Here is a 13299-nt window from a genome sequence, read left to right as displayed (position 1 = left end):
CACTATATTTATTTTCCCACATTTACCAAGCAATCTGAACAGAGGGCTGAGGAAGGGGAAGCAAGGGCTGGGATTGCCGGCCTCGGAAGATCTATGGTAGTATGAAGCTTCCATGCAGAAGCAGGCTGAAGAGACTTAGGGTCTGAGAGCTCCTGAGCAGGTGAGGCTGGTTTGACCAATCCCACAGCCTACGAGAGTGGAGGTGGTAAGTGTTGAAGACAACACGGCAGTGGGGTGAAATTGGCCCTCTAGGAATCATCCTTCCATCTCTATGGAGCAATGTGTCCACGGAGCTCAAATAGTCCCTTAATGAGAAAGGGAGAGCATCCCCTAGTTCTTACTCTTCTCAGATTTCCCGCTTGGAGAGTTTTGGACTCCTCTCCTCTGTTGAAGGGTACTGCTCCCTTCCTTCCTGAGCCCTGCCCCCTCCTCAATGTTAGGCCTGGAATCATTTCCCTCCCTTCACTTTCTTGCTCTCCCATCAACAAATGACTCCTAATGAGCTTTGATGGACTTAGCCACTTTTTATGTTGGCTTCATTTCTTCTTTGGCTTACTTTGATGACTTTGTGGGCCATCGCATGTGTGATATTAATAGAACGGCTAAAACATTCTCTGGCTTCTGAGACTTTGCCCTCACGAAGAAGCTGTTTTCCCTTCAGAAGATTGGCCTGTCGTCTTCTGCAAGGGGAAAAAAAAATCAAGAGTCTGACTCAAGAAACTGAAATTTTCCTAGAGGAGAAAAAGTTTGACTCCTCTGAAGTGTTTACCAGGTGCCTGAGAACATGAACCCAAATCTCTTGGGCTTCTAGGTAACAGATGCACACACAAGCGTGTATCCTCAGACTTCCACAGCAATGCTGTAGGTCAAAAGAAAATGAAGTAACACCCAAGAAAATGTGAATCAAAGCTTTTGTACCATCAAAACTAACTTTCAAACACAAAAGTGCACCTTTATCGACATAAAAAGGACTTGAGAAATACTGTTTCTGTGAGCTTTTCTGTGGGATCTACTAGAAAAAAAAAATTCAGAAAAACCAAAATAGCATCTGCATAACAACTGTCTATAACAAGCAAACGGTAATTTGTAGAATCAATACTAAATACGGTTAAACAGGGAGATGGTGAGAGTACACATTCTAAGAATATAGAAGTAACATTTTTAAAATGGGAAAAGAGCACATGCAAAAGAAGAAATTTTAACTGTTTTCAATAATCATATTGGAAGTGGTACTATAAGTATTTTATTCTGAATCTACTGTTGAGTGCAATAAAATAACTATACTTATTTTGTGATAAAACAAATGAGCAATTATGAGATACTGCAACTTCATCACCTCTATCTCCTTGAAAGCAAGGATCCTCGGTATGGAAGAACGGAGATAAAAATGCATTACAGAAGAAGTAGAAAGCCTGTAGTCTGAACTGGAAGAATCAGTCAGAACTCATGGGGTTTTAGCTTTAAGTAAATGTGCACATATACACAAATTCCCTAGTTCCACTTTTAGACTGGGTTCCACAGATGAGACTTATAGAAAAGGATTTTAAGTGCCTCTCCCACTGCTACAGTGGCACAGGGAAAGGTGATCCTACAAGGACAAAAAGAGTTCACAGGTCAGAGACAGACAGCTGTAATTTTTTTAAAGCCATTTTTGAGATTAACAAGAGAAAATTACTAAGTATCTACAATTAGAATTAATAACATGGTGCGGGGCACTCAGGTAGAATGTGGTTTGGATGCATCCCTTAGCCACACCACCTTGGGGCTGTCACCCATCCTTTTAGAACTGACCTAGAACCTATTCATTTTTCATTAAGAGCATACTTAGGAAACTGTACATTATTTGTAATAGAATGTGGACTCAGACAGTTTCAGTTACTCCTCTGTAAATAAACTTTACAAAGTTCTGGCTTTAAGAATCAGGAATCAGGGATCCCTGGGTGGCGCAGCGGTTTGGCGCCTGCCTTTGGCCCAGGGCGCGATCCTGGAGACCCGGGATCGAATCCCACATCGGGCTCCCGGTGCATGGAGCCTGCTTCTCCCTCTGCCTGCGTCTCTGCCTCTCTCTCTCTCCTCTCTGTGCATTCTCATAAATAAATAAAAAATCTTAAATAAAAAAAAAAAAAAAAAAAAAAAAAAAAAAAAAAAGAATCAGGAATCAGAGCCCTCCAACCTGAAACTGATATAACATTGTATGTTAACTACACTGGACTTTAAAAAAAAAAGAATAAAGAAAAAAAAAGAAGAATCAGAGCCCCCCAAGTCAACCAGGTTGAAAAACCTAGATCTGTAAAACTCTAAGCTGATTCTAGACCCAGAGAGAGCAAAACTAGGAAAGCAGCCCCTAAGAGAATGCTCCCTCAGTGAGACTTATTTCTTTCTAAGGTAGTGACTCACACTACCTTTGACAACTAAGCCCAGTGGTCTTTCCTACACAGAAACAAGGACTCCTAGGCCTAAAAACAAACACAGGAGGAAAAAAAAAAAAAAGAATGGATGACTGAGGTGGGATAGCTGCTTTATTAAAATACAGAAATTCTTTCTAAGGTCTGTTGTTAAAAAAAATGACTAGAATCTGTTAAATATGAATAAAATTTCTAGGATACCTATTAAAAGAGGAGAGAATGCATCATTTTTCAACTAGAAACAAGAGACAATACAATAAGGGTGGAAAAAGAAATGGTTCAGAAGTCAAGCAAGGTAGAAGTTACAGAAAAAAACAAAGAACAGAGAGAGGACAAATGTAAAATACCAAGTAAGAGAAATAATGTATTAAAATACATTAGTAATTAATGGTCAATGTAAAAGGAACGAACTCTATTTAAAAGATTTTTAAAAAGTAGCAAAGATTGACAGAATGGATAAAAATAAACAAAACATAGGGTACCTGGGTGGCTCAGTCGGTTAGATTGAGCCTCAGGGGGGGCAGGCTCCCCACTTAGCAGGGAGTCTACTCTAGATTTTCTCTCTCTCTCTGCCCTTCCCCCACTCACACAAGTGTTATATCTCTCTCAAATAAATAAATCTTAAAAAACAAACAAACAAAAACAAACAAACAAACAAACACCACCACACATGGCAATGTGTTATGAGAGGCAAACTTAAAAATCAATGGTGTAGTAAAGCTAAAGGTGAACAACAAACAGAAAAAAGTCATGGGTATGCTAATATCAGATAGAACAGACTTTAGGGGGAAAAAAAGCCTAACTAGAGGCTAAAAGAGTCATTATATATTGTTTCAGTTTAACCACAAAAATGTAATCAATTCTAAACTTGAATGTAACCAATAAAACCGCTTCAAAATAAAACAAAAAGTGGACAGAACTATAAGGTAAATGACAAATCCAACATCATACTTTTCTCCATGACTTATGAATTAAATAGACACAAATAAAAAAAACAGATGGAAAACAAAACAGTAAAGATACATATTTGAGCACCATAATAACTTACCGGACAGATTTACAATCTTCCTCTTAATAATTGGAGAATACAAATTCCTTTCTAGCACACATGGAACATTTAAAGAAACTTGGTCAATACTAGGCTATAAAGCAAGCCTCAACAAATTAAAATTTAAGAAAATTCGTATACAGACTATAATATCAGATCTTAATGCAATTAAATTAGAGTGAATAGAGAATCAACTTACTCTCTTCTAGACTTTTCCACTTCCTTCTTAGAAGGTAAAGTACAGCCATCAAAAATGAGAACAGGCTTGATCCCATGAGAGAGTAACATATTTACAAATTTCATACAAAATCCTACATACCTATGAAAATATAGAAACATGCATTAAGGTGTGTGGCATCTTGTAAGGTAATAACTCTCACTCTTTTTTAAAACCAGGTAAGACAGATTATGAAAAGAGAAGGTTTTTACCATGTAAAAAATAGGAGAAAGCAAATATAAAATCATAATAAATCTTACAGCAAATTCACATATTTTTTTTAACCTGACAGAACACAAACATCAGACACCTGAAGCACAAATCTTTTCAGGTCAGCATATTAGATCTTGAGCCTTACAATGGTCATAAAGGCTTATCATAACACTTTTCCAAATTTTCTGACCTTTTCTGATTAATAACCCCACCCAAAGGTGGATAAGAAAAGAAAAATAAACTCTATCAAATGTGACTTTTTAGTTGCTGTGAGGGAAAAAAAATTTTCAAGTCCATAATATGTCTTTGAAAGTTCTGAAACTTTTTAGTTCAATAAATTACTACATGGCAGGTCTGTGGAGTTCATCACTGACATCTCTAATAAAGGATATTTTCTGCATTATTTTTAAAGATTTTATTTATTCATGAGAGACAGAAAGAGAGAGAGGCAGAGACACAGGCAGAGGGAGAAGCAGGCCCCATGCAGGGAGCTCAACGTGCGATTCGATCATGCCCAGGTCTCCAGGATCATGCCCTGGGCTGAAGGCAGCGCTAAACCGCTGAGCCACCGGGGCTGCCCTATTTTTTGTATTTTGGACGACTCTTCCAATTAGTCGAAAATCTCAGAATCCTCAAGAATTGCAAAAACTAGAGAAATTTCTTCCCCTGTGAAGAACTATTCAAAGAAACATTGAAGATAGAATGAAAAACTTGTAGTCTTTAACTACAATTACAACTCTTCAAATTCAGTGGCAGGAAAGAAATGGCCTTCAAAAAAAAAAAAAAAAAAAAAATTCCCAGCAGATGCAGTGGTAGCAGTGTCCCAGTTTCCCAGTTCCTTCAGATCCCACACATACTATATTCGAGGTCACTTTTGATCACATTAACTTCATAAGACTGAAAGCCCAAAATTTTCACCATTCAATACTTTCCCCCTTTCCTCCAGGAAACAAACAGCATTAACACATTTTACCCATTGTTCATTGTGATTAACCAAGTCATATCAAGATCCAGGTGTCTTCCCTCTAGGACATAAATTACATATTGCAAAAAAGAAAATTCATTAATGGTGATCAAGTCACTCTGGAAAATCTCCATTCTGAAATTATACTTGTTTCTTTTTGTAATGTTTCCATGTAAAAAATAGAGAAGATATTAGTCCATTGAACACGTCTCCAATGAGGTTGCAGTTATGACTGGATATCAGCAAGGCCCACCACTCTGGGCCCCAAGTAAAGTAAACAGTAGTCAGAACACCTTGTCCCTTTGAAGCAACTGCTTTGTTCCGCAAACAGGGCTCAGCAGTGTGTTGTCTGTACCCAAGAACGTGGGAGTCTAAAATGGATTTTCAGAACGCAGTTAAAAAGTTTTTTAGGTAAAGAATAAAGGACACAGTCTTTGGTTTTTGTCTCCTGGTGCCTTGATACTACATCACAGAATGAAGTCTTTTCCTGATTTGGCAGTGTTCTCAGTCTCACTTCTTGGTAAACCTGGCATTGAATGAAAATGATCCCTTTCTGGAAAAAAAGGCAATACAAGTCTGATTCTCAGTTGGCAAAGAATTAATACAAGGTCCAAACTTACTTGTCAGTAGGTTCACCTCTGGCTAGTTTTTCAGCACAAGCAATAGCTCCTTTGTGAAGCCAGCAATATGTATCCACAGCTACTACCTGTCCTTTATACTTCCGCACGTGGATGGGCTCAGAAGCTTCTTTGATAAATTGCAGTAATCCATGTATTCCCATACTGCCAAGTTAACTATGTGACGTGAGAGGAGAAAGGAAAAACAGCAATATTTAGGAACAAAATATATTTACCCAAAAGGTTTAGAAAAGTAAGAAACAGAGCCTGGAAATGGGTATAGCAACTGTTATTGCTTAGATATTTGAGAATCCCTGCTCTTTACTACTTTAACCGGGCTCCTCCTTGCCAAGAATTCCCAGTCTGGAATATTTATGCTAATCACTAATTCTGCCACTTGACAATTCCTTAACGTTTATTCTTTCCAAAGTGCTTTCCCACCTGGAACCATAATGTGTGTTCCAAGCCGTTAACACACTACTATGCACACAGGAAGTGCTAAAGGAACATGAATGTCTAGCTCTCCAAAAAGGCATTGTTAGATCTACCCTCTTCCATTTAGGAAGAAGTCCCTAAGTTCCTCCTATACAGAAATTCTGAAGCTGGCTCAGACCTTTCTGAAGCAACTACAATTGACTCTTGAACAAGGAGGGTGGGGAGGGGTATTTGCTCTCACCCCTACCCAGTCGAAAATCCACATATTTTTGACTCTCCCAAAACTTAACTACTAATAGCCTACTGCTGAGAAGACTTACCAATCACATAAATTCAGTTAAGACATATTTTGTATATGTATTATATACTGCATTCTCAAAGTAAGCTAGAGAGAAGAAAACTGTATTAAGAAAACCACCAGGAAAATACATTTACAGTACTGTACTGCATTGATGGGAAAAAAAAAAAAAAATCCACCTAACAGTGAACTCTCACAGTTCTGATCCCAGTTGTTCAAGGGTCAGCTGTAGCACTCACCCCCACTCCTCAAGATAAAAGGGAAAAGCAATGGGGCCCAACAGCTGTTGGGCATTTCATGATATAGACCTCTTCCAGCAGACGTTAAGTTTGGGGGGCACGTCAGAAAGAACAGGTCAGAAGTCAGCCTCACCTTGATACAGTATCAAAGCTCTGAGCTCTGGGTCAGCGGTGCAGTCGCCAGTTGTGGAGCCCGGTGGAGGATTCGGACTCTTAAATACGGCAGGTAATTTGGATGCCCGCGTTACCCGAGCCACGGTTTGGGAATAACAATCAGCCTCCTACCTCTCCGACAACGCCTCTAAAAAGAGTTTTCTTCCCCTTTGAGGGAAACCGATGTAGTACACGTTTAGGAGACGCGTATGTCTCTTCTAAGCTAAGTAAACGCGCCCGCATAGACGTCTCCTCTTCTGCGCAGAATGAATGGGCCGGCGCCAGCGCTGGGCGGGCATCATGTCAGTGCGCCCACTGGCCGCACGGGAGCTGCAAGCACACGCGGCCTCACCGCTTCGCTCCGGTCCCCGGCTGTGCACGGGTGGTCCGCAAGCCCGTCCCTGGAGACACGCTTTTTTCCCGCCTGCACATCAAGAAGAAAATTCACTGTCCTTCAAGACTCGGGAGGCTGCTGTGAAAACCGGGCTGCTAGCCGGGGCGGGAGCCCGCGCACCGGCGACCCCCTCCCCTGCACCCAGCGCAGCCCAGCCCGGCCTGCTGAGCGATCAGCGCTCGGGACTCGGCGGCCGCGCGGCTCAGAGACGCGGCCCGACACCCTCCTCCCGGTCCCGGACCACCCGAGTCCCGAGAGGACGCCGCCCTGGGCCCACACACAGCCCGCTCCGCTCCCTCCCCGGGAAGGGCTCTCCCCATCCGCCCCAGAGCAGGCGGCCGGGGGGAAGCTCCGAAACCTGCCCCCGACGCCCCCAACTCACCTGGCCCGGCGCACCCGAGGCAGAACACCGGGAGCCGGGGAGCTGCGCGCACCGAGGACTTTTTAATTTGCGCGGGAGCCTGAGGTCCCGCCCCAGCGGAAGTGACGCCAGAGCGCTCCTCGGCGACGCCGGCTCGGCTGCTCGCGGCCTCCGCTTCCGGACCTGGGCGCCGCTCCTCGCGGGACCCCCGGCTGCCGCGGCCTGCGACCCCTTCTGGCGGGCGGGGCGGGGTGTGGGGGGGCCCGGCCTTCCGGACCTGCCGGCATACTGTGCGGCCTTCCGAAGGCGCGGGCGGACCTGGAGCAGCTGGCCCACAGGAAACGGTTCCCAGAAGTCGGTAGTTTCGCTCCCGCGGGGGCTGCTGGGAGTTGTAGTTCCCCGCCGATCGCCGCCTCAGGTCCGGGCTGCGGCGGCTTTAGGAGCGCCCTCGCGTGTTTGCGTGGGGTTTTTTAACACCCGAAAGATCGCTGCTGCAAGTTCGTCCCTTAGTCACTGCGAGGGGCAGTTGACCCCAAGGCTCTTCCTCGCGGCGGGCTCCAGGGAAATAGAAGAGGCGTCGAGTTCTATACCCACGGGACGCGTCCTGTAGCCCTAGCGCGGGGAGAGAGGAGCGGCTGGTATTGCACTGGGAAGGGACAGCCGCTCCGGGACCGCACTCACCCCCAGGGCCGTGGGCCCTGCTCTTATGGGGCCTCATATTTGGCTTATAAACGCTTGAGCAAGACTAACGCAGTTTCTCACAGCTCAAGGCACATCCCCTTTAAAGTGCCGCCTGAGCAGCCGCAGGGCTGCGACAATTACCGGTGTGTTCCAGCCACCGTCCGATGGCAGGAGGTCCGATGGCAGGAGGTCCGATGGCGGGAGGTCCGATGGCAGGGGTCCGATGGCAGGGTGACTGATGGCAGGAGGTCCGATGGCAGGAGGTCCGATGGCAGGGGTCCGATGGCAGGAGGTCCGATGGCAGGGGTCCGATGGCAGGAGGTCCGATGGCAGGACGTCCGATGGCAGGAGGTCCGATGGCAGGGTGACTGATGGCAGGAGGTCCGATGGCAGGAGGTCCGATGGCAGGGGTCCGATGGCAGGAGGTCCGATGGCAGGGGTCCGATGGCAGGAGGTCCGATGGCAGGACGTCCGATGGCAGGAGGTCCGATGGCAGGGTGACTGATGGCAGGAGGTCCGATGGCAGGAGGTCCGATGGCAGGGGTCCGATGGCAGGAGGTCCGATGGCAGGAGATCCGATGGCAGGGGTCCGATGGCAGGGGTCCGATGGCGGGAGGTCCGATGGCGGGAGGTCCGATGGCGGGAGGTCCGATGGCGGGAGGTCCGATGGCAGGAGGTCCGATGGCAGGGGTCCGATGGCAGGAGGTCCGATGGCAGGAGGTCCGATGGCGGGAGGTCCGATGGCAGGGGTCCGATGGCAGGGTGACTGATGGCAGGAGGTCCGATGGCAGGAGGTCCGATGGCAGGGGTCCGATGGCAGGAGATCCGATGGCAGGGGTCCGATGGCAGGGGTCCGATGGCGGGAGGTCCGATGGCGGGAGGTCCGATGGCGGGAGGTCCGATGGCGGGAGGTCCGATGGCAGGAGGTCCGATGGCAGGGGTCCGATGGCAGGGGTCCGATGGCAGGAGGTCCGATGGCAGGGTGACTGATGGCAGGAGGTCCGATGGCAGGAGGTCCGATGGCAGGGGTCCGATGGCAGGAGGTCCGATGGCAGGACGTCCGATGGCAGGAGGTCCGATGGCAGGGTGACTGATGGCAGGAGGTCCGATGGCAGGAGGTCCGATGGCAGGGGTCCGATGGCAGGGGTCCGATGGCGGGACGTCCGATGGCGGGAGGTCCGATGGCGGGAGGTCCGATGGTAGGGGTCCGATGGCGGGAGGTCCGATGGCGGGAGGTCCGATGGCGGGAGGTCCGATGGCAGGGGTCCGATGGCAGGAGGTCCGATGGCAGGGTGACTGATGGCAGGAGGTCCGATGGCAGGAGGTCCGATGGCAGGGGTCCGATGGCAGGGGTCCGATGGCAGGAGGTCCGATGGCAGGGGTCCGATGGCAGGGGTCCGATGGCAGGACGTCCGATGGCAGGAGGTCCGATGGCAGGGTGACTGATGGCAGGAGGTCCGATGGCAGGAGGTCCGATGGCAGGGGTCCGATGGCAGGAGGTCCGATGGCAGGGGTCCGATGGCAGGAGGTCCGATGGCAGGACGTCCGATGGCAGGAGGTCCGATGGCAGGGTGACTGATGGCAGGAGGTCCGATGGCAGGAGGTCCGATGGCAGGGGTCCGATGGCAGGGGTCCGATGGCGGGACGTCCGATGGCGGGAGGTCCGATGGCGGGAGGTCCGATGGTAGGGGTCCGATGGCGGGAGGTCCGATGGCGGGAGGTCCGATGGCGGGAGGTCCGATGGCAGGGGTCCGATGGCAGGAGGTCCGATGGCAGGGTGACTGATGGCAGGAGGTCCGATGGCAGGAGGTCCGATGGCAGGGGTCCGATGGCAGGGGTCCGATGGCAGGAGGTCCGATGGCAGGGGTCCGATGGCAGGGGTCCGATGGCGGGACGTCCGATGGCGGGAGGTCCGATGGCGGGAGGTCCGATGGCGGGAGGTCCGATGGTAGGGGTCCGATGGCTGGAGGTCCGATGGCGGGAGGTCCGATGGCGGGAGGTCCGATGGCAGGGGTCCGATGGCAGGAGGTCCGATGGCAGGAGGTCCGATGGCAGGGGTCCGATGGCAGGAGGTCCGATGGCAGGGTGACTGATGGCAGGGGGTCCGATGGCAGGAGGTCCGATGGCAGGGGTCCGATGGCAGGGGTCCGATGGCGGGACGTCCGATGGCGGGAGGTCCGATGGCGGGAGGTCTGATGGCGGGAGGTCCGATGGTAGGGGTCCGATGGCTGGAGGTCCGATGGCGGGAGGTCCGATGGCAGGGGTCCGATGGCAGGAGGTCCGATGGCAGGAGGTCCGATGGCAGGGGTCCGATGGCAGGAGGTCCGATGGCAGGGTGACTGATGGCAGGGGGTCCGATGGCGGGAGGTCCGATGGCGGGAGGTCCGATGGCGGGAGGTCCGATGGCAGGGGTCCGATGGCAAGGGTCCGATGGCAGGGGTCCGATGGCAGGAGGTCCGATGGCAGGGGTCCGATGGCGGGACGTCCGATGGCGGGACGTCCGATGGCGGGAGGTCCGATGGTAGGGGTCCGATGGCTGGAGGTCCGATGGCGGGAGGTCCGATGGCGGGAGGTCCGATGGCAGGGGTCCGATGGCGGGAGGTCCGATGGCAGGAGGTCCGATGGCAGGGGTCCGATGGCAGGAGGTCCGATGGCAGGGTGACTGATGGCAGGGGGTCCGATGGCGGGAGGTCCGATGGCGGGAGGTCCGATGGCGGGAGGTCCGATGGCAGGGGTCCGATGGCAAGGGTCCGATGGCAGGAGGTCCGATGGCAGGAGGTCCGATGGCAGGGGTCCGATGGCAGGAGGTCCGATGGCAGAGGTCCGATGGCAGGGTGACTGATGGCAGGGGGTCCGATGGCAGGGGGTCCGATGGCAGGGTGACTGATGGCAGGGGGTCCGATGGCAGGAGGTCCGATGGCAGGGGTCCGATGGCAGAGGTCCGATGGCAGGGTGACTGATGGCAGGGGGTCCGATGGCAGGGGTCCGATGGCAGTGTGTCCGATGGCAGGGGTCCGATGGCAGGAGGTCCGATGGCAGGGTGACTGATGGCAGGGGGTCCAATGGCAGGGGCGTCTGATGGCAGGATGTCCTATGGCTGGGCATCCAATGGCAGAAAGTTCGATGTGTAGGCGTCCAATGGCAGGGCATCCAATGGCAGAGCATCTGATGGCAGGACATCTGAAGGCAGGGTGTCCATGTGTCTCCCAGTGTCTGTGGGAGGCCAGGAGCCTGACTTCCACCAGCGCCAGTTCAGTCTCCCAGGTACACTTACTCTCTGTTCTCAGTTTTTGTCACGTGCACCCCCTGACTCTGCTGAGCCCTCATTCGTCCCTCTTGCTCCTTCATTCTTCCTTTAAAACAAGCATCCCGGGGGATCCCTGGGTGGCTCAGTGGTTTAGCGCCTGCCTTTGGCCTAGAGTGTGATCCTGGAGACCCCAGATGGAGTCCCACGTCGCGTTCCCTGCATGGAGCCTGCTTCTCCCTCCTCCTGTGTCTCTGCCTCTCTCTCTCTCTCTCTCTCTCTCTCTCTCTCATGAATAAATAAAGTCTTTTAAAAAATAAAAATAAAAATACCCCTGCCCCACCTCAGGGCAAATCAAAGAGCTGGACTGTTGTTCCCCGCTGCGATAGCGTATTGCTGTTGAAAACTGTCGTTACCGCTCTACCTAGTGTCCAGCTTCGTTCATCTTTGACCTAAACGGGGTGGAGTGGGCTTTGTAATCAAATAATCATGAAAATGAGCCTTATGGTGCAGAAACCTTAAAGACATATTGGACTCTGCTGGTCAGTGGGGTGAGGCTTCCTGTCTTCATGATGCTCTAGACCTTGTATCTGTCCTCTTCCCTTAGAAATGCTGTGGTAAAAAATTTGTAAAGTACTCTAGTTAGACCAGACCACAGAGTGCGTTCCGGGCCCAGGGATGAGCAGGAATGATAATAACTAGTCAACTTAAGGGGAAGGCTAGGGACAGTTCCTAACCACAATAGGGCAAAGAGGAACTTAAGTGTGAATGGAGTGTGTTTGTAGAAAAATGTCCTTACAGTCATTGGACTGCCCAGCTGTGGTAACGGCTTCAGTATATCAGATCCAACCAAAAATATGCCACACTTGTGGGTCTTAGGAAGGAAGCCAAACATCAGAAAGATGCCCAGCTACATTGCATCCATCCTGAAGTGAGCATAGAGGTTGCCTGTACCTTTACTGCTAATTTGATTCCCAAGTGTCAGACTGGTTTCTTGGCTACATTTGAAGCCTGAAACTTTTAGAAAACACCAGTTATGTTTCACTGAATAGAATCTTTTTTAGTTTTTGTGCCTGTCATACTAGGTGGTATGGGCAAGACGAAGAAATGGCTCCTGACCTCAAGCAGCTTGGATCTAGACAAAACATGTATTCGTTAAAAAGTTAAAGAGCAAATCATGATGGTGTATTATTAAGTTCTGCCATAAGTGGTACGGCCCATACGGTGTTCTTAGCTGGAGACTGGTAGCATGCTGCCAGCTTTCTGAAGTTTTCCCTGACATGTACCCAAACACCCTGTGATGACTCATTTGCCCTAGCACTTCTCATGCTCTCTATTTTAATTGACTTTGCCCCAAGATGTAGCAAATAATAATACAGACCCAATTAAGTTTGAATTTCAGACAAGCAAAAGATACATTTTTAGTATGTCTACTACAGTATTTGGGACATACACTAAAAAATAAATCCATGTTTTTCTGAAATTCAAATTTAACTTGGTATTCTGATTTTTATCTGGAACCCTTACCTTGGGGGCAGGGATCATGTCTACTAATTTTCATATCCCTGGTGTTTAGCACTGGCGTTGATAAAAACAGTCAGAATATGTAGACTAATAGATGAATGTCCTAGGTACAGCATTATACATTCTAGATTTTCTGGGCAGCTCTGATTTTTAATTTGTTGAAAGGTCATGCACTTTGATTTTTATTTATTTATTTTTATTTTTTATTTTTTTAAATTTTATTTATTCATTCGTGAGAGACACAGGGAGAGAGAGGGGGGCAGAGAGAGAAGCAGGCTCCATGCAGGGAGCCCGACGTGGGACTCGATCCCGGGACTCCAGGATCACACCCTGTGCTGAAGGCAGGTGCTAAACCGCTGAGCCACCCAGGGATCCCCGCACTTTGATTTTTAATTTGGAAAATACTACCTCTGTTATTAGGGAGCAGTGTTTTTATTTATTTATTTATTCTTTTTTAAAGATTTTATTTACTCATTTGACAGACCGAGAGAAAGAGAGCACAAGCA

At 49.2% G+C, this 13299-nt stretch overlaps 1 protein-coding gene across 5 annotated transcripts in view; it reads right to left on the bottom strand.

Annotated features, from left to right (window-relative positions):
• The window catches only part of EXO1 (exonuclease 1), a 31744-nt gene extending 24248 nt beyond the window's left edge, over positions 1-7496 (bottom strand). For 4 of the 5 annotated variants that reach the window (XR_007411951.1, XM_025430521.3, XM_049112372.1 and 1 more), the window contains exons 1-5: positions 7366-7496; positions 6570-7013; positions 5468-5641; positions 3653-3772; positions 557-680 (exon numbers count right to left, since the gene is read on the bottom strand). Coding sequence is in view for 4 of the 5 variants with exons in the window: in XM_025430521.3 (XP_025286306.3) it covers positions 557-680; positions 3653-3772; positions 5468-5628 (405 nt within the window). In the remaining variant the exon portion in view is untranslated. The remainder of the gene's footprint in view (positions 1-556; positions 681-3652; positions 3773-5467; positions 5642-6569; positions 7014-7365) is intronic. The other variant, XM_049112370.1, reaches the window with a different exon arrangement.
• Positions 7497-13299: the final 5803 nt, after the last annotated feature.

The sequence above is a fragment of the Canis lupus genome, chromosome 7 (genome assembly GCF_003254725.2).
Source record: "Canis lupus dingo isolate Sandy chromosome 7, ASM325472v2, whole genome shotgun sequence".
In the NCBI taxonomy this organism is placed as follows: Eukaryota; Metazoa; Chordata; class Mammalia; order Carnivora; family Canidae; genus Canis; species Canis lupus.
Note: the sequence above shows the minus strand (reverse complement) of the source record. Positions and strands in the feature narration are given on the sequence as shown.